Source organism: Salvelinus sp. IW2-2015, linkage group LG14, assembly GCF_002910315.2.
Source record: "Salvelinus sp. IW2-2015 linkage group LG14, ASM291031v2, whole genome shotgun sequence".
In the NCBI taxonomy this organism is placed as follows: Eukaryota; Metazoa; Chordata; class Actinopteri; order Salmoniformes; family Salmonidae; genus Salvelinus; species Salvelinus sp. IW2-2015.
The window spans coordinates 50,677,051-50,695,272 of NC_036854.1; the positions used below are offsets into that span (position 1 = coordinate 50,677,051).

General features: G+C 42.6%; 2 protein-coding genes across 3 annotated transcripts in view; one reads left to right on the forward strand and one right to left on the reverse strand.

The window, feature by feature from the left end:
* acad11 (acyl-CoA dehydrogenase family, member 11) overlaps positions 1-4,030 on the forward strand; it is a 50,538-nt gene extending 46,508 nt beyond the window's left edge. Inside the window, exons 19-21 of one of the 2 annotated variants that reach the window (XM_024000433.2) lie at positions 352-461; positions 3,679-3,815; positions 3,860-3,949. In XM_024000433.2, coding sequence (XP_023856201.1) covers positions 352-461; positions 3,679-3,793 — 225 coding nt within the window. In that variant the 3' untranslated portion in view covers positions 3,794-3,815; positions 3,860-3,949. Of the gene's footprint in view, positions 1-351; positions 462-3,678 lie in introns of both variants that reach the window. The other variant, XM_070446717.1, reaches the window with a different exon arrangement.
* Positions 4,031-6,876: 2,846 nt separating this feature from the next.
* LOC111972601 (uncharacterized) lies at positions 6,877-11,791 on the reverse strand. Its single transcript, XM_023999614.2, has 6 exons — positions 11,629-11,791; positions 10,226-10,291; positions 9,736-9,768; positions 8,117-8,245; positions 7,583-7,696; positions 6,877-7,322 (listed from the first exon to the last, which is right to left on the reverse strand). The coding sequence occupies exons 1-6, from the start codon at positions 11,761-11,763 to the stop codon at positions 7,152-7,154; spliced, it is 648 nt and encodes a 215-aa protein (XP_023855382.1). The 5' UTR covers positions 11,764-11,791; the 3' UTR covers positions 6,877-7,151.
* Positions 11,792-18,222: the final 6,431 nt, after the last annotated feature.

Here is an 18,222-nt window from a genome sequence, read left to right on the forward strand (position 1 = left end):
TCAGTGTAAGGAGTTATGACAAGGAGTGGTGTCCTGGAATACCTTGTTTCTTGAATAACACGCTGTGATTCTCCCTAACGCTCCCATTAATCCAGAGATTCTCATCTAAAGGCCAGGTGCTGTTTCTGAGAAATATGAGATATCTCTTCCAGGCACAAAGATGTCCCAGGGGTGGATGATCAAAGCCCCCGGCAACACTGAACACGCCACCAGCCAGGTTCTTTCTGGGACGCGTGGCTCGCCCAGCCTGTTTCCCGAATGGAACCCCTATTCCCTATGTAGTATTGCATTTCATGAACCTTAAGTGTTACTGGTTCCCCTTGTTAATTTCTTCATAATGGTCTCTTGTAGATTGCCATGATCAAGGTGGTTGCTGGCAGGATGGTGTGTAAGGTAGTGGACACTGCCATCCAGGTGTTTGGGGCTGCGGGTGTATCTGSAGACTTCCCCCTCGCTCAGATGTAAGTAGCTGTCATTTAGCTAGTTTAGTCTTGTTTTTTAACTGAGGTGACTGCTTTGTTGTTTTTTGATAGATCAGTATTGATTTTTAGCTTCATTAGAATCATTCAAAGCAAACTTTTATCAATTGTCATTTAGCGATACAGCTGGTTCCTTATGACCCTGGTTTGTTTTGATCCAGACACTGCCAGGCGGTGCTGCAGTGCTGCACATTACAATGTCACAATTTACCTGTCCTCTCGCCCGCTTCCTCAGAAAATGTCTACGGTTGTAGCTAGGACTGTGGCGTCATGACATTTTGGCAGCCTGTTATTGTCATGCAAAAGACTGCCGGTCTCACGGTAATTGACCGTTAATTTAACATAAGGACGTTTAGCATCTCRGCAAAAGCAAAAGTCGATTTCCGCGCTTATAAACCCAGGGTCGTTACAATATGAAGAAAATGTATTTCAGAAGAACATATTTTGAGTTGGTCTACTGTATGTTYTCTGGCTATGAACCAGGCCATAGGCTGTAGGCTTGTTCATTTAGCAGACAAGATATGCAGACAAGATATGCCATTATTTTATATTAAATMATTTTATATTAAGAAGAATATAATTGAACTTAGCTGAATAAAATAGACAGGATATTTTTCCCATTCCGGAGCGAGTGCGCATATGAAGTGGCTATGTTGAGCGTAAAAGTGATCATTTGAAACAGGRCCTATATGCTAGATTCAGAGTTATTTGGCAACTTTAGTTGTGAATGATACAAACCTTAGAATGTCTTAGAAATCCAAAAATATATGGGCTGCATGATGCGACTTTAGGCTATTGATGATTTGAGAAATTCGCTAAAAAAMCTTGCGCTCTGTTCCTTGCCTCAGCCTGCACACGCTGTTCTCTCAAAAAGTGATCATATTTTCACCTATCAGTCTATTCTCAATATAGTCCTGTCTTCACTAATATGGGAAATTTGTTTCGATTTAGAATGGCCTATTATCAAWTGGGCAGGAGAAAAAAGACATGTCCTCCGTAGCGAATGGTTACCGCTTTCCCTCCGGTTAGTTTTTCACTGATGTGGTGTAGGCTACTTTGGTTTTTATAGCGGAGCATGTGTTTAATATGAACAGCTGAGAAATACACGTAGTAGCAGCTGTGATCCTCCCCATTTCTTTTGGCAACCATCAAAACGCTGCTTTCACACGGGATTGAATATAGAAATGTCTGGGCTTATAAAAAATGTATTTCACTTCACGCATCAACCACTGTTTGAGGAACATGAGGCCTCTCGCTGCGCGACAGATGACATTCCGCCCAAACTCTGTATGCCATGGACTCTCTGACCCGGTTACTGCAGCTACCCAGTGCTTAATTTGGGGAAAAAAAGTGAAATCTTTTTGGGAACATCGCTAGTTTTCACAACAAAACATATTTKATTAAACCGTTGACAGCCACTRGTTCTGCGTGCTGGAGAAAGGAATGAAAGGGAGAGAAGAGGATATAGAAACGCACAGGGGTGAGATATTCTGTAGCTAACGGTATTGTGTCAGCCTATTAAAATATAAAAATTGCCCTATTACTAGGCTAAACAAAATGAAATATAAATGTAGTATAATTGTAGGGTATCTCTGTAAGCCGCCCTGCACGATCAATGAACCAACAGCATCGCCTAGGCCTATACTTTTCTCCCAGACTCGTGGTTAGAAAGTTGTACCAAAGACATCTTAAATCAGTTTTGTTTCGTGGTTTTCTGCTGTGTGTAATATGCTGTAGGCTATGTATTGTATAACTGCACAATCATTATTTTAAGCTGTAATATGCGTATGGGTGTTTTGAATTAAAGCCGCAATATGTCATTTTTTGGGCTACCCGAACAAATTCACATAGAATTTTGAGTTATAGATCTGTCATTCTCATTGAATGCAAGTCTAAGAAGCAGTAGATCTGTTCTATGTGTGCTATTTCCTTTTTTGCGTCTTTTACTTTCGGTTTTATACACCAGCTTCAAACAGCTGAAAATACGATATTTTTTCTTAAGTAAAATATATTTCACAGCAGTTTAGATGGTACAATGATTCTCTACACCATACTTGCTTGTTTTGTCCAGAAATTAGGCAAACTATTCGAATTGTAACAACCAGGAAATGGCAGAGCAATTGCTGCATATTGCACCTTTAATCATCACCTTAGAAAGCGCTGTCCATTTCGTTGTTAGGCTTCGAAACAACACCCACAACGACCATGTTTTCCACTCAGTTTCAACCTTGTTGTTGAAATTCTTTCCTCAAATGAATCATCACAGTGAGGTGAGTTTTAAAAGCAGGATACTGTTTCGATGAAAAGTGTTTGATTCGATTTTTGATTGCATTTGCATTGATGTCAGAGTGATTAGAGGGACAACGGAGCGCTGAGTACCAGGACATTAGCGATAGCCAGTTGGATACTGCCAACGCATGTCCAGAGTGCATAAAAGGAGATTACCGTGACTCAGCGGTCACGTGGAATTTTACAATGGTCATGACTCATGACTGCCGGCGTGGCGGTAATATGGTCACCACAACAGCCCAAGTCACAGCAGACAAACACTGTGAGATGGAAAAATGCTTTCTCACAAGGTCGACAGGCAGGCAATCTGCCACTGAGCATCAGCCACGCAGACAGTGATGGGTGGCAGCTCAACGCTTACAATGGAAGATGGACACAGGCAATGGGGAAGAAGAGGGGAAAACATAGGGAAATGGCTTTGAATATCAATGATCAATTACCATTTGTGTCTCAAGTGCAAACTACAGTACTAATAGAGTCAATTGTCAGAAGACATGACACTTTCATCTGGCCAAGTTCTCTCTCTCACTCACTCACTCACTCACTCACTCACTCACTCACTCACTCACTCACTTTCACTCACTCACTCACTTTCACTCACTCACCTCAAGGCTACAGGGTATTTAACTGTCTCTATGATGTCTTAAGCCATACACTGTTCTATTGCATGTTAAGGATGCTGCTGTATCACCGGAATCAGCTACAGTATGTTCTAAATAATTATTGTTATTGTTCAGATGGAGTATGACAATGGTTCATTCATCAGTGCACACTCCAGCAAAATGTACCAAAACGTTTTGAAGCGAAAACAAGCGTTTCTTATCGGACATGTTCCGGTAGTGCCTCCCTGTCTCAGTCCCTTTTCTTCCGTTTGGTGCATAATAAACACGACCCATTTGTCCCTCCACAGGTATGCGTACGCCAGGACTCTGCGCATAGCAGACGGGCCAGACGAGGTGCACATGTCGTCCATCGCCCATTTGGAGCTCAGGGACCAGATGAGGAAAGCCCAGGCCAAGCTGTGAGGTCTTGCAGGGGTTAACAGGATGGGTTAACACACAGGCAGACCTCAGACAGACCGCAGGGGTAACTGAAGGGTTAATAGAGGTTTTAATTAACACAGATTAATAGTGCRGTGAAGGAGCTTCATCTGTCACGGGAGCTACGGCGATTGATTGACAGGCCAGTCTCGCCTACAAGTCACTGTGGGTGCCAATCGTAGATCTCCACATACAGAGATTCTGAGATTTGCATATCTAAAACATGATCATGATCAACTCTTGTTCTGCCTTAATGTGATTGTGGGGGAATAGCAGTCTACTAGCAGTCTACTGTATTATGGTATGAAGATCAGGTAGAACAAGTGTTGTCTGCTGGACTACAGATGACGCTAACAAAATGGGGTATCGTGTTGTTCGATTCAATAAAATTGAGTAATTTACAACTAAAATGACATAKACTGCCTTAATATGCTCATAAGATATGTAAATAAAGATTTGGATATGTGGTAAATCGCATCATTTTTTGAATTCATCATGATTATCGCAAGGACTCCTTCATATGCATGTTTCGCAACACAAACMTTTATGTATTTACAATTACCTTGTGGCTATAATGCCAGAGATTGACTGAAACACCTCCTGCTGAGACTGAGGTAGTTTTAATATGGACACCTTAGACTTGGACCTCACCTTGGATCCTTGCCCTGGAGTCACCAAGCCCTTGTTCTGACAGTACGTTCACACAGTAGCTTTGCTGGGCATTCAAGACTTATCTTCTGTGCAAAAACACTCAAACCATCTCCATTAATTATGTCATGAGCTTCCTAGTGCTGGRGAAATGAATAAAAAAATTAAGTGTTTTTTTCTTTCCACCAAATTAAGGTGGACTTCTAGAACAGATGGCTTACACAGTCTTACATCTTGAGGATTTTTTRCCCCCGCTAGCAACTGGTCCAATGCCCATAAATGTTACAGAATAGTCACCCTCTCAGCACAAAGGTTTGCCTGCTAGTTTAGACTCTTCCCCTGATCCTCCTTGCCTTGGGGATTCACTTTCTGCAGCCCAAACGGCACCCTCTTCCTTACATACCGCACTACTTTTGATCAGGACCCATAGTGCTCTGGTCAAAGGTAGTGCACTATGTAGGGAATAGGGTGCCATTTGGGGATCTGACATCTGTAATTGAATCAGTGACATTTACCCCACTAATCCACAATTTCTGAATAACTTCTGGCAGTTTCTCAGATCCCGTTGTGTGGGAATTCAAGGTGTTGCACTGGGCAACAGGGAGGGAGAATTGGGATTTATTGGACTAATGGAACAGCCTGTTTTTTGGGAATAGTGAAATGTACTAGTCCATTTGTCAAGGTGAAGCCCAACTCTGTCATAGACTAAACTGGAAAATAACAAACCTCTGTAGCCTTATCAATCAAATGTATTTATAAAGCCCTTTTTWCATCAGCCGATGTCACAAAGCGCTGTACAAACAGCAAGCAATGCAGATGTAGAAGATGGGGCAAGCGCTCATGAAGTGTCCTCCTACATTTTGACTTCATTTGAATCTGATATATGCGCAGAATTACCAAAGAATCACCTTTTTAAAAATACAATTCTGTAAAAAAAAAATTTTTTAAAGTGTAAATCAACAGATCATAAAAGACAATATTAAAGGGGATTTCAAAGATACTGTATACTTGTCCTCAGCAATGTGTTTCCATTATACGTATATATTATAACATTTTAAAATAATACATGTAAAACCAATATGTTTACAAAGAGAATATATAAAGTACAGTTCATGAACTATTAAAGCAGTAGCGCTTCAGCAAATCACTTGTTTAATTAAATGTTTTTAGGAACAAACAATCCTGTTTTGCACTGCATACGCCTTCCCCTAGATGTCAGTAAGCAGTGAGAATTGGAATGGGGTGTCTAGGTATATCTGAGGCCGAACAAGAGGTCTTGGAACCGGGGGTGCAATCTTTTCTACGTTCGTCATGACGCGAGACAGACCTCAGGATTGCGGTCTGAAAAGCTGTTGTTATAGGCGCTAGATATARCCGGCTCTGATTTTATTCGATATACGTGTTAAAAACATCATAATGTAGTTATTTTAAACCGAGTTATATCAGTTTATATCAGTATATTGCGATTTTTGGGATTTTCTTTGTTCTGCGTTATGCTGAGTTGGACACATCTGCACCATATGGCTAATGTTTGCTGCTAATTCCAAAGTTGAAGACGACAATCTACAACCGAGCAACGATTATCCTGGACAAAGGACAACTTGTACAACATTCTGATGGAAGCTCATCAAATAGTAGYAACAATTTATGATMTTAATTCGTATATCTGTCGAAATTGTTCAGACTAATATTCCGCCATTAATTTCGGTGCGGTCTCGCTTTAACGCACGCTGTATGTCGTAYTAACGTTAGTTTTAAAAATCTAACACAGCGGTTGCATTAAGAACTAATGTATCTTTCATTTGCTGTCCAACCTGTATTTTTTAATCAAGTTTATGATTAGTTATTGATTAGATTAGGTGCCTCTCCCAAGATTTCTCCCGACATTTTGTTTGCATTTTGGCTACTATTCATATTGTATAACCACGATTTGTGCCGCTAAATATGCACATTTTCGAACAAACCATATATGTATTGTGTAATTTGATGTTATAGGACTCATCTGAAGAAGTTTGAGAAGGTTAGTGAATAATTGTATATCTTTTGCTGGTTTATTCGTTATCGCTARTGTTGGCTTGAATCAATGCTGTTGTGTGGTTGGCTATTGTAGTAAGCTAATATAATGCTATATTGTGTTTTCGCTGTAAAACACTTAAAAAATCTGAAATATTGGCTGGATTCACAAGATCTTTGTCTTTCATTTGCTGTACACTGTGTATTTTTCATAAATGTTTTATGATGAGTATTTAGGTAATTCACGTTGCTCTCTGTAGTTATTCTAGTTGCTTTGGTGAGAGTTGTGATGGTGGCTGCAATGTAAAACTATGATTTATACCTGAAATATGCAAATTTTTCTAACAAAACATATGTTATACAATAAATATGTTATCAGACTGTCATCTGATGAAGTTGTTTCTTGGTTAGTGACTATTTATATCTTTATTTGGTCGAATTTGTGATAGCTACCTATGCAGTAAAAAAATGGTGGGAAAAAAAAGTTGTGTCTTTTGCTATCGTGGTTAGCTAATAGAAATACATATTGTGTCTTCCCTGTAAAACATTTTAAAAATCAGAAATMATGGCTGGATTCACAAGATGTGTATCTTTCATCTGGTGTCTTGGACTTGTGATTTCATGATATTTAGATGCTAGTATTTACTTGTGGCGCTATGCTAGGCTATGCTAGTCAGCTTTTTTACTGATGAGGGTGCTCCCGGATCCGGGATGGTGACTCGTGAGAAGTTTTAATGGGAGGGGGGATTGTGTGGGGTTCGGCGTATTTTCCCATTAAGGAATATGCTCCGGGTCGTCCTCTTGGCTTCACCTTCTTCCTCTCATTCTGCACCTGCCTCCGTACTCTGGTTACCTGGAAGAACAATGACATGACGTAAGACTTCAATGACACAAGGTTGAATGCAGGTCGACCGAGCATTGCTAAGATAGCCTCTCAGAGACTTGGGCAACTCTTGCTTAGACTGAGGCTGTCCTAATATGGACACCGTACATGTACTGTGTCATGTCATCAGTACGTTTGAGGATCTCACGAAACAAACAGTTCTGATATTAACATAAGGACCAGTATCATATGATGGTCTGATCCTGTGTTGTKGTGGCAATGTTGTGTACCTGTAGGGAGGCACTGGGGTTGTTGTTGCGGAGGAGAGAGAAGGATCCCACTCTGGATTTATACTTGTTCTTCTTTGTCCCCGACTGGCCTAGGTGTCTCCTGGCCCGCTCTGTCTGGAGGAACAACATTCCCGTGGGATCATTTAGAAACTAGAAGGGGCAACTGTATGTTACACAGGAGGCTGGTGAAGGGAAGACGGCTCATAATAAAGACTGGAATGGAAAAATGTAACGGTATCAAAATAATGGAAACCGTGTTTGATGCGGTTCCATTTATTCCACCCCAGGCATTACAATGAGCCCCTCCTATTTACAATGACACCAGCCATCACTGGTGTGTTAGCACACCAAGTGCTTCACGAAAGCAACGCAGGATTCTTTTAAAACTCCAGTGCACCTTCGCATTCTTGCTTACTCCACTGTTTCTAAGGGGTCGCAAAAATGACAACACAACAGCCCCATTGGATCATTTGAGACCTCTCCCTCCCGTCTTCATCTATCTTCCCCTCCCTCCTTCCCTTTCTCCGGTCTTACCTGAACTTTGATGAGTGTGTTGGGGAAGCCCTTGGCTGAGAAGGACCCAGGAAGCAGGGAGTTCCTCCCCAACTGTCTCTTCTGTCTGTCCGATGGCACATCCGATGTCAAGTCCTTAAGTGGCCTAATCTTTTAAGACATACATGAGGCATTCATTACATTCTTGATGAACACGGAGCAATTTTAGAAGGCTGAAAAGCATAATATGCATGCCACTGCCCTTACAGAAAAACAACTCGGAATTTCACGTGGTAATGTGACCGCATGTGATCGCATGTGAAGTTAATGTGCTAACGTGACATGTAAAAGCAAAACGTGCGACACGTGATAACACGAAACTACGCGTGCGAAAACATGATCTTGTGAAATAAATGTGACAACATAGTTTTTCACATCTTTATTCCACGTCAAAATGCAATTCCACACGAGAGTTTGATTTTTACATGTGAGCATTTCTGCTCAACTTGTGAACTCAGCGAAATGCGATTTTTGCACGTGTAACTGCAAATTATACGTGTTTTATATGTAAGGGCTCCCGAGTGGCGCAGCAGTCTAAGGCACTGCATCTCAGTGCTAGAGGCATCACTACAGACCCTGGATTCCGGGCTGTATCACAACCGGCCGTGATCGGGAGTCCCATAGGGCGGCGCATAATTGTTCCAGCGTCGTCCGAGTTAGGGGAGCGTTTGGCCGGGGTAGACCGTCATTGTAAAATAGGAATTTGTCCTGAACTGACTTGCCTAGTTAAATAATACAAGTAAACGTGGGTTTTTAAGGTAAGTGGTACGCTGTTCAGCTAAAATAGTGTAAAAAATCTTTAATTAATYACAATATGATTACATTTGACATGATCACTTAGTGCTGACTTTTCAATATGACCCCACCTGGGACTTGAACTCACAACCTCTGGAGCTGGGATACGCTGAGCTCTCTGCTGCGCCACAGTCTAGCATTCCTCTGCACACGCATTACCAATAATACATCTCTGCACTTAGCAAAAGAGTGCCATCTGCACTTCTATTTTAGTTATCAGTTAATCGGACTATTCTGTCATTGATTTCAATTACTTATTTCAGCTATTTAAAGGTTTTCTGAATAGTTSTCTACTGTTTGTGGGGGATATTATTCTGTTTTAATGTTATTCCTGCATTACTATGATAACTATAATGTTTTTTCTTGAGTGTATWTTTAACAAAGCTGAGGTTTTACTTAAGTCCAAAGTGCAGYAATACAGGTGAAATSYGTCATTGACACAGATATGGCGGCATAGCAGGAAGATCGGAATGCCATGAAACTAGAGGTTGTGGTCCATYTATGTCAAAGTGTGTAAAATATGTAAATTGCAAACCCTACGTTAAAAGCACTGTTTGTGTGTGTATCCTAATTACACTTTTTTTGTTTGCAGCATCTGTGAAATATCATGTGAAAAATATTCACGTGGAAATTTCACATGTGAAACTTCATGTGCAAAACGTGGAAATTTCACATGTGAAATCGTGGTTTTTCCGTAAGGGTGTGGCTTCAGCAATACAGTAGTGTTGTATAACTATGTACAGTTACAGTAGACTAATTGGTTGTATTGTATTACAGTTGTTGGTAGTCTTTATATAAATGCTTACACCAAGTGCAGAGAATGCCCCAAGTTTTCCTCGCTGTTGGGCACAAGAAAGATATTCCATTAAAATCATTAATGCAGTTTGGGAAAAATGAAATGCCTTCCGCAAATGTAATTGTATTAAGTGCAGCCAAAGACATCTGCCTAGAGTCAGAGCATCAGGCAGATGTCTTATCCACTGAATCCACATGCATCGTGTGCGTGCGTGCGTGCGTGCGTGCGTGCGTGCGTGCGTGCGTGCGTGCGTGCGCAATGAATTTGGTGAATTGATATTTAATATTAATAGTCAATATCTTAGGACAACAAGCATTTTAGTTGCATTGATCTTAGTGTCTAATTGGAATCAAATGCCTCCTGGGAAGTTATCATTACACAGCCATATGTCATGCATACACCAACCCAGAGTGGGAAGTAATCCAGTACAAGGTGGGATCCCTCTGTGATAGAGAACAGACTGTGGTAGGATGTCTTTGTGGAGAGGGAGGCTCATATACCTGTGGCTGTTTCTGGTTCTGGGTCTTTCTTGCAGCAGATGGCTCTAGGCGCGCAAGCCCTTCTTTCTGTGAGAAGAGTGTTTTACCACGTGAAAAAAGAAAAAATCTTTATTCCACATATGTAATAACACCCCAACCCAACTCATATGCAATTACAACATTTTTATATTACCACATGTTTGTACGTCGTTACATTGTTATTACACAGGTATAACAGTAACTTAAAGTAAATAAATAAAAAAACATATCCTGTCAGGATGAGTGTGGTAAAACAGTGACCATATTGTTYGAGTTAGGAGTAAGTTTCACTAGAACAAAGTTTTGTATTTCCCCTTTCACGGTGTACATCCTCTCCATTGACATATCGCTCCCTGAGGTCACTTCTGCTGAGAATGAAACAACTACTGCTGAGACTGATATGGTGTCCAATATGGACATAAGCCTTGTACACCCCACAATCCAGTGCAGGTGGAGTGCTCTTCAGGGTCACACACCCTCAATACATGGACTCGCCCTGTTCTTTTTTTAATTTTGTTATTATGAAAATTTTCCGGGTAGTCCATTTTATCCTGTGCTAGTTGTTGGCTAGCACCGTCAAATACCCCTGTAATATATTCTGTTCCGTTATCCACATTCACTGTGACCTTGGTGGAAAAAGGCACAGGCAAATAAACTCGTTGAATTCAAAAGAGTTTTCTTCAGTAATGCTGCCCAGGGCAAAAGAGAGCCCAACCACATCTGAAGTTTATAATTGCACACACTGTAATAGTGTAATTACACACAAAACACATTAAACCTTCCACACGGAAAATACATCTAGACTCAAAAGTCTTTCATGTTGTGGGTGACAATCCTCATTTGAAATACTGCATCTGCTGGATCTATTGGCCAGATGAGGAGGATTCCGTTGGACAGAGCATGGCGAATGTCCACAAAGAATGTCAACCGCAAATATGGCAGCTCAAATAGCTCTGTGGCCACACGAAAGGTCTACAGAGAGTTTGTTCCATCAAGGTTATTCTTGGGTGCATTTGGTAATAGTACGACTGGAGACTAGGTTACAATGAGACTTTGTTTTCAGGTTACTGGAATGTGTAACTCTGTTTAACTCCATGCAAGTGTTCCACTCAAAATATCACATCCTCGACCACTATACATACTGGCTTTCTTTGGCTTCTGAGCTAATGTTGTTACTGCAGTGTCTGGGGAAGTGTCTCGAATAGCTTGTAAAAAGCCATTTCATCGTGTTTCATCATGAAAATAATTAAATACATAATAAAATCTGTACAAAAAAAACCCTCACCCCGGATCTCTCTTTCCGGCACCAACACTTTTCAACTCCATCTACCTGATCAAAGGAGCTCATCCCCAAAACAGAACAACCTGAAGTTCCGATCCCTTACCTTTCCTCCGGTGGTCTGCCCGCTGACACAGTTCTTCCCCTGTGATGTCCCATGACAGTCTGCACCATGTGTGAGCTGGGGCAAGCTGCCCTGCAGACAGAGAAAAGTTAGGAACACCCAAAGAGCAGCCTCCATGATGATCCAGGCACTGGGGCCCAGCCCCGTCAGCACCCTGCTTTATACCCTCCCCTCCTTACGTAATGACGACCAGATGCAGAGGAGCAGAGAAACGGGGGCCATGCCAGCTTCACACAGACAAACAGCATTGCACAACATCGCAACCCAGCGCTCTCAATGCCAGCCAGCGGTTCTGCGGTTCTCCAAAAACACATCAGTCATCTGAAGGTCCTCCCTCAGTAACCGCTCCCACCACCCCCGCACCAGCCCGGGACAGCGAATTAAATCCATTTTCCCTAATGCTTGTACCTTAACTGCTGCGAGAGAGAGAGAGAGAGAGTGTCAAACCTCTGTTGACAACATTTGACAGATTGGTGGCTCTCTTTTCAGAATATACTGGAAAAGAGCAGTAGGTTTGAGTTTGTTCCTTGGTTCACTAAAGAGGCATCGATCTTTTAACTGGGATCACACTGCTCTACCTCACCCGAAGGAAATAAATGTCTTTAAATATTTTCATGGTAGAATCTTTTTTTTTTTTTACTAAATATTATCCCAGACTGCCCCTTTAAACCCTTTCTGTTGGCTTGGAGCTTCTGGTTGTGCTGAGGGCATGTGTAGTCCACCCATATAGTATTTCATTTCCAGAAGTACATCAATCAATGTAAGGGTTTGTCTACAGTAAGTCAAAATGGAGAGTTGTAAGGAAATCCTTCCTATACGTCACTTCCTCTTGAATTTGCAGACGTGTTGCTGTGCGTTTTGTTGCCAACTTTACTTTGCTAGCTTTGCTTTGCTAGCCGACAACTTTACGTTTATATTTTTAGTTTTTCCATCACAACTTTTTTCCCTCATTCAACTTTTTCACCTTTTTCACTCCGGACGCTTTATCTGGACATGGTTCGTCAGCACCTTCAACAGCCGAAGCTAAGCAGTAACTTTAACATGATGTCTTCTAACTGCATTCGCTGTACTCATAATATACAGGAGAATGATCGCCTAACGGCGAGGATAGCTATGCTGCAAGCCCAGCTTCAGACGCAATCGTTAGGCAAGGGTAATTTCAGTGTAGGAAAGGGTGAAACAGCGTCTGTGCCACCAGTAAGTACAGATAGTAACGTTAGTATAAATCCCCCCGCACTGTCCCCGCAGCCGGACAATTTTCTCATGGCTTCTGGAGGGAAATGCTGTTGGAATGCTCAACCGGTGTCGCTCATTCAGCCGACAGAAACTTTCAACCGGTTTTCCCCTATTGGTAGCGATTGGAGTCTGAGGCCGAGTCTTCTCTTGTCTCTACTCTCCCGTTACGGGGTCTGGGCGGGGTCTGAGACGCCGAAGGCTCCCACCATTAGCTCTGACAAATTGAAAACCCTAGTCATTGGCGACTCCATTACCCGCAGTATTAGACTTAAAACGAATCACCCGATCAATACACTGTTTACCAGGGGGCAGGGCTACCACGTTAAGGCTAATCTGAAGATGGTGCTGGCTAAAGCTAAAACTGGCGAGTGTAGAGAGTATAGAGATATTGTTATCCACGTCGGCACCAACGATGTTAGGATGAAACAGTCAGAGGTCACCAAGCGCAACATAGCTTCAGCCTGTAAATCAGCTAGAAAGATGTGTCGGCATCGAGTAATTGTCTCTGGCCCTCTTCCAGTTAGGGGGAGTGACGAGCTCTACAGCAGAGTCTCACAACTCAATCGCTGGTTGAAAACTGTTTTCTGCCCCTCCCAAAGATAGATTTGTAGATAATTGGCCCTCTTTCTGGACTCACCCACAAAAGGACCAAGCCTGACCTGCTGAGGAGTGACGACTCCATCCTAGCTGGAGGGTGCTCTCATCTTATCTACAAACATAGATAGGGCTCTAACTCCACTAGCTCCACAATGAAATAGGGTGCAGGCCAGGCAGCAGGCTGTTAGCCAACCTGCCAGCTTAGTGGAGTCTGCCAATAGCACAGTCAGTGTAGTCAGCTCAGCCATCCCCATTGAGATGTGTCTGTGCCTCGACCTAGGTTGGGCAAAACTAAACATGGCGGTGTTCGCCTTAGCAATCTCATTAGGATAAAGACCTCCTCCATTCCTGCCATTATTGAAAGAGATCGTGATACCTCACATCTCAAAATAGGGTTACTTAATGTTAGATCCCTCACTTCAAAGGCAGTTATAGTCAATGAACTAATCACTGATCATAATCTTGATGTGATTGGCCTGACTGAAACATGGCTTAAGCCTGATGAATTTACTGTGTTAAATGAGGCCTCACCTCCTGGTTAACTAGTGACCATATCCCCCGTGCATCCCGCAAAGGCGGAGGTGTTGTAACATTTACGATAGCAAATTTCAATTTACAAAAAAAAAAATGACGTTTTCGTCTTTTGAGCTTCTAGTCATGAAATCTATGCAGCCTACTCAATCACTTTTTATAGCCACTGTTTATAGGCCTCCTGGGCCATATACAGCGTTCCTCTCTGAGTTCCCTGAATTCCTATCAGACCTTGTAGTCATAGCAGATCATATTCTAATTTTTGGTGATTTTAATATTCATATGGAGAAGTCCACAGACCCACTCCAAAAGTCTTTCGGAGCCATCATCGACTCAGTGGGTTTTGTCCAACATGTCTCTGGACCTACTCACTGCCACAGTCATACTCTGGACTTAGTTTTGTCCCATGGAATAAATGTTGTAGATCTTAATGTTTTTCCTCATAATCCTGGACTGTCGGACCACCATTTTATTACGTTTGCAATCGCAACAAATAATCTGCTCAGACCCCAACCAAGGAGCATCAAAAGTCGTGCTATAAATTCTCAGACAACACAAAAATTCCTTGATGCCCTTCCAGACTCCTTCTGCCTACCCAAGGACGTCAGAGGACAAAAAATCAGTTAACCACCTAACTGAGGAACTCAATTTAACCTTGCGCAATACCCTAGATGCAGTTGCACCCCTAAAAACGAAAAACATTTGTCATAAGAAACTAGCTCCCTGATATACAGAAAATACCCAGCTTTGAAGCAAGCTTCCAGAAAATTGGAACGGAAATGGCGCCACACAACTGGAAGTCTTCCGACTAGCTTGGAAAGACAGTACCGTGCAGTACCGAAGAGCCCTCCTGCTGCTCGATCATCCTACTTTTCCAACTTAATTGAGGAAAATAAGAACAATCAAAAATTTCTTTTTGATACTGTTGCAAAGCTAACTAAAAAGCAGCATTCCCCAAGAGAGGATGGCTTTCACTTCAGCAGTAATAAATTCATGAACTTCTTTGAGGAAAAATCATGATCATTAGAAAGCAAATTATGGACTCCTCTTTAAATCTGCGTATTCCTCCAAAGCTCAATTGTCCTGAGTCTGCACAACTCTGCCAGGACCTAGGATCAAGGGAGACACTCAAGTGTTTTAGTACTATATCTCTTGACACAATGATGAAAATAATCATGGCCTCTAAACCTTCTAGCTGCATACTGGATCCTATTCCTACTAAACTACTGAAAGAGCTGCTTCCTGTGCTTGGCCCTCATATGTTGAACATAATAAACGGCTCTCTATCCACCGGATGTGTACCAAACTCACTAAAAGTGGCAGTAATAAAGCCTCTCTTGAAAAAGCCAAACCTTGACCCGGAAAATATAAAAAACTATCGGCCTATATCGAATCTTCCATTCCTCTCAAAATTGAAAAAGCTGTTGCGCACAACTCACTGCCTTCCTGAAGACAAACAATGTATACGAAATGCTTCAGTCTGTTTTAGACCCCATCATACACTGAAACTGCACTTGTGAAGGTGGTAAATGACCTTTTAATGGCGTCAGACCGAGGCTCTGCATCTGTCCTCGTGCTACTAGACCTTAGTGCTGCCTTTGACACCATCGATCACCACATTCTTTTGGAGAGACTGGAAACCCAAATTGGTCTACACGGACAAGTTCTGGCCTGGTTTAGATCTTACCTGTCGGAAAGATATCAGTTTGTCTCTGTGAATGGTTTGTCCTCTGACAAATCAACTGTACATTTCGGTGTTCCTCAAGGTTCCGTTTTAGGACCACTATTGTTTTCACTATATATTTTACCTCTTGGGGATGTTATTCGAAAACATAATGTTAACTTTCACTGCTATGCGGATGACACACAGCTGTACATTTCAATGAAACATGGTGAAGCCTCAAAATTGCCCTCGCTAGAAGCCTGTGTTTCAGACATAAGGAAGTGGATGGCTGCAAACTTTCTACTTTTAAACTCGGACAAAACAGAGATGCTTGTTCTAGGTCCCAAGAAACAAAGAGATCTTCTGTTAAATCTGACAATTAATCTTGATGGTTGTAAAGTCGTCTCAAATAAGACTGTGAAGGACCTCGGCGTTACTCTTGACCCTGATCTCTCTTTTGACGAACATATCAAGACTGTTTCAAGGACAGCTTTTTTCCATCTACGTAACATTGCAAAAATCAGACATTTTCTGTCCAAAAATGATGCAGAAAAATTAATCCATGCATTTCTTACTTCTAGGTTAGACTACTGCAATGCTCTACTTTCCGGCTACCCGGATAAAGCACTAAATAAACTTCAGTTAGTGCTAAATACGGCTGCTAGAATCCTGACTAGAACCAAGAAATTTGATCATATTACTCCAGTGCTAGCCTCCCTACACTGGCTTCCTGTTAAGGCAAGGGCTTAGTATAAAGGTTTTACTTAACCTATAAAGCGTTACATGGGCTTGCTCCTACCTATCTTTCCGAGTTGGTCCTGCCGTACATACCTACACGTACGCTACGGTCACAAGACGCAGGCCTCCTAATTGTCCCTAGAATTTCTAAGCAAACAGCGGGAGCAGGGCTTTCTCCTATAGATCTCCATTTTTATGGAATAGTCTGCCTACCCATGTGAGAGACGCAGACTCGGTCTCAACCTTTAATGTCTTTACTGAAGACTTATCTCTTCAGTAGGTCATATGATTGAGTGTAGTCTGGCCCAGGAGTGTGAAGGTGAACGGAAAGGCTCTGGAGCAACGAACCGCCCTTGCTGTCTCTGCCTGGCCGGTTCCCCTCTCTCCACTGGGATTCTCTGCCCCTAACCCTATTACAGGGGCTGAGTCACTGGCTTACTGGTGCTCTTTCATGCCGTCCCTAGGAGGGGTGCGTCACTTGAGTGGGTTGAGTTACTGACGTGATCTTCCTGTCTGGGTTGGCGCCCCCCTTGGTTGTGCTGTGGTGGAGATCTTTGTGGGCTATACTCGGCCTTGTCTCAGGACTGTAAGTTGGTGGTTGAAGATATCCTCTAGTGGTGTGGGGGCTGTGCTTTGGCAGAGTGGGTGGGTTATATCCTTCCTGTTTGGCCCTGTCCGGGGTATCATCGGATGGGGCCACAGTGTCTCCTGACCCCTCCTGTCTCAGCTCCAGTATTTATGCTGCAGTAGTTTATGTGTCGGGGGGCTAGGGTCAGTTGGTATAACCTGGAGTACTTTCCTATCTTATCCAGTGTCCTGTGTGAATTTAAGTATGCTTCTCTCTAATCTCTCGTTCTCTCTTTCTTTCTCTCTCTCGGAGAACCTGAGCCCTAGGACCATACGTCACGGCAAACCGGGCATGATGACTCCTTGCTGTCCCCAGTCCACTGGCTTGCTGCTGTTCCAGTTTCAACTGTTCTGCCTGCTGTTATGGAACCCCTACCTGTTCAACTCTTAATGATCGGCTATGAAAAGCCAACTGACTTTATTCCTGATTATTATTTGACCATGCTTGTCATTTATGAACATTTTGAAAATCTTGGCTCTCTCTAATTCTTCTCCTTCTCTTCTTCTTTCTCTCTCTCGGAGGACCTGAGCCCGGGACCATACGTCAGGACTACGGGCATGATGACTCCTTGCTGTCCCAGTCCGCCTGGCCTGCTGCTATTCCAGTTTCAACTGTTCTGCCTGCGTATGGAACCCCTACCTGTCCCAGACCTGCTGTTTTCAATTCTTAATGATCGGCTATGAAAAGCCAACTGACATTTATTCCTGATTATTATTTGACCATGCTTGTCATTTATGAAACTTTAGAAAATCTTGGCTCTCTCTAATTCTCTCCTTTCTCTCTCTTTCTCTCTCTCGGAGGACCTGAGCCCTGGGCCGTGCGTCGGGCTGCCGGGCGTGATGGCTCCTTGTCCCCAGTCCACCTGGCCTTGCTGCTATTCCAGTTTCAGCTGTTCTGCCTGCGGTTATGGAACCGCCACCTGTCCGGACCTGCTATTTTCAACTCTTGTGATCGGCTTGAAAAGCCAACTGAAAATTATTCATGATTATTATTTGACCATGCTTGTCACTTATGAACATTTTGAACATCTTGGCGTTATTCTGTTCTCCACCACAGCCAGAAGAGGTGGCCACCCTCATAGCTGGTTCCTCTCTAGGTTTCTTCCTAGGTTTTGGCCTTTCTAGGGAGTTTTCTCTAGCCACCGTGCTTCTACACCTGCATTGCTTGCTTGTTTTGGGTTATG

Excerpts from the sequence above, each read along its gene's own strand:
- LOC111972601 (XM_023999614.2), bottom strand. The coding sequence starts at position 11,763 with ATGGAGGCTGCTCTTTGGGTGTTCCTAACTTTTCTCTGTCTGCAGGGC. Across the intron at positions 9,769-10,225 it reads AGAACCAGAAACAGCCACAG|CGAGGAAAACTTGGGGCATT; the intron begins GTATATGAGCCT and ends TGTGCCCAACAG. Across the intron at positions 7,697-8,116 it reads ACACACTCATCAAAGTTCAG|ACAGAGCGGGCCAGGAGACA; the intron begins GTAAGACCGGAG and ends TTGTTCCTCCAG.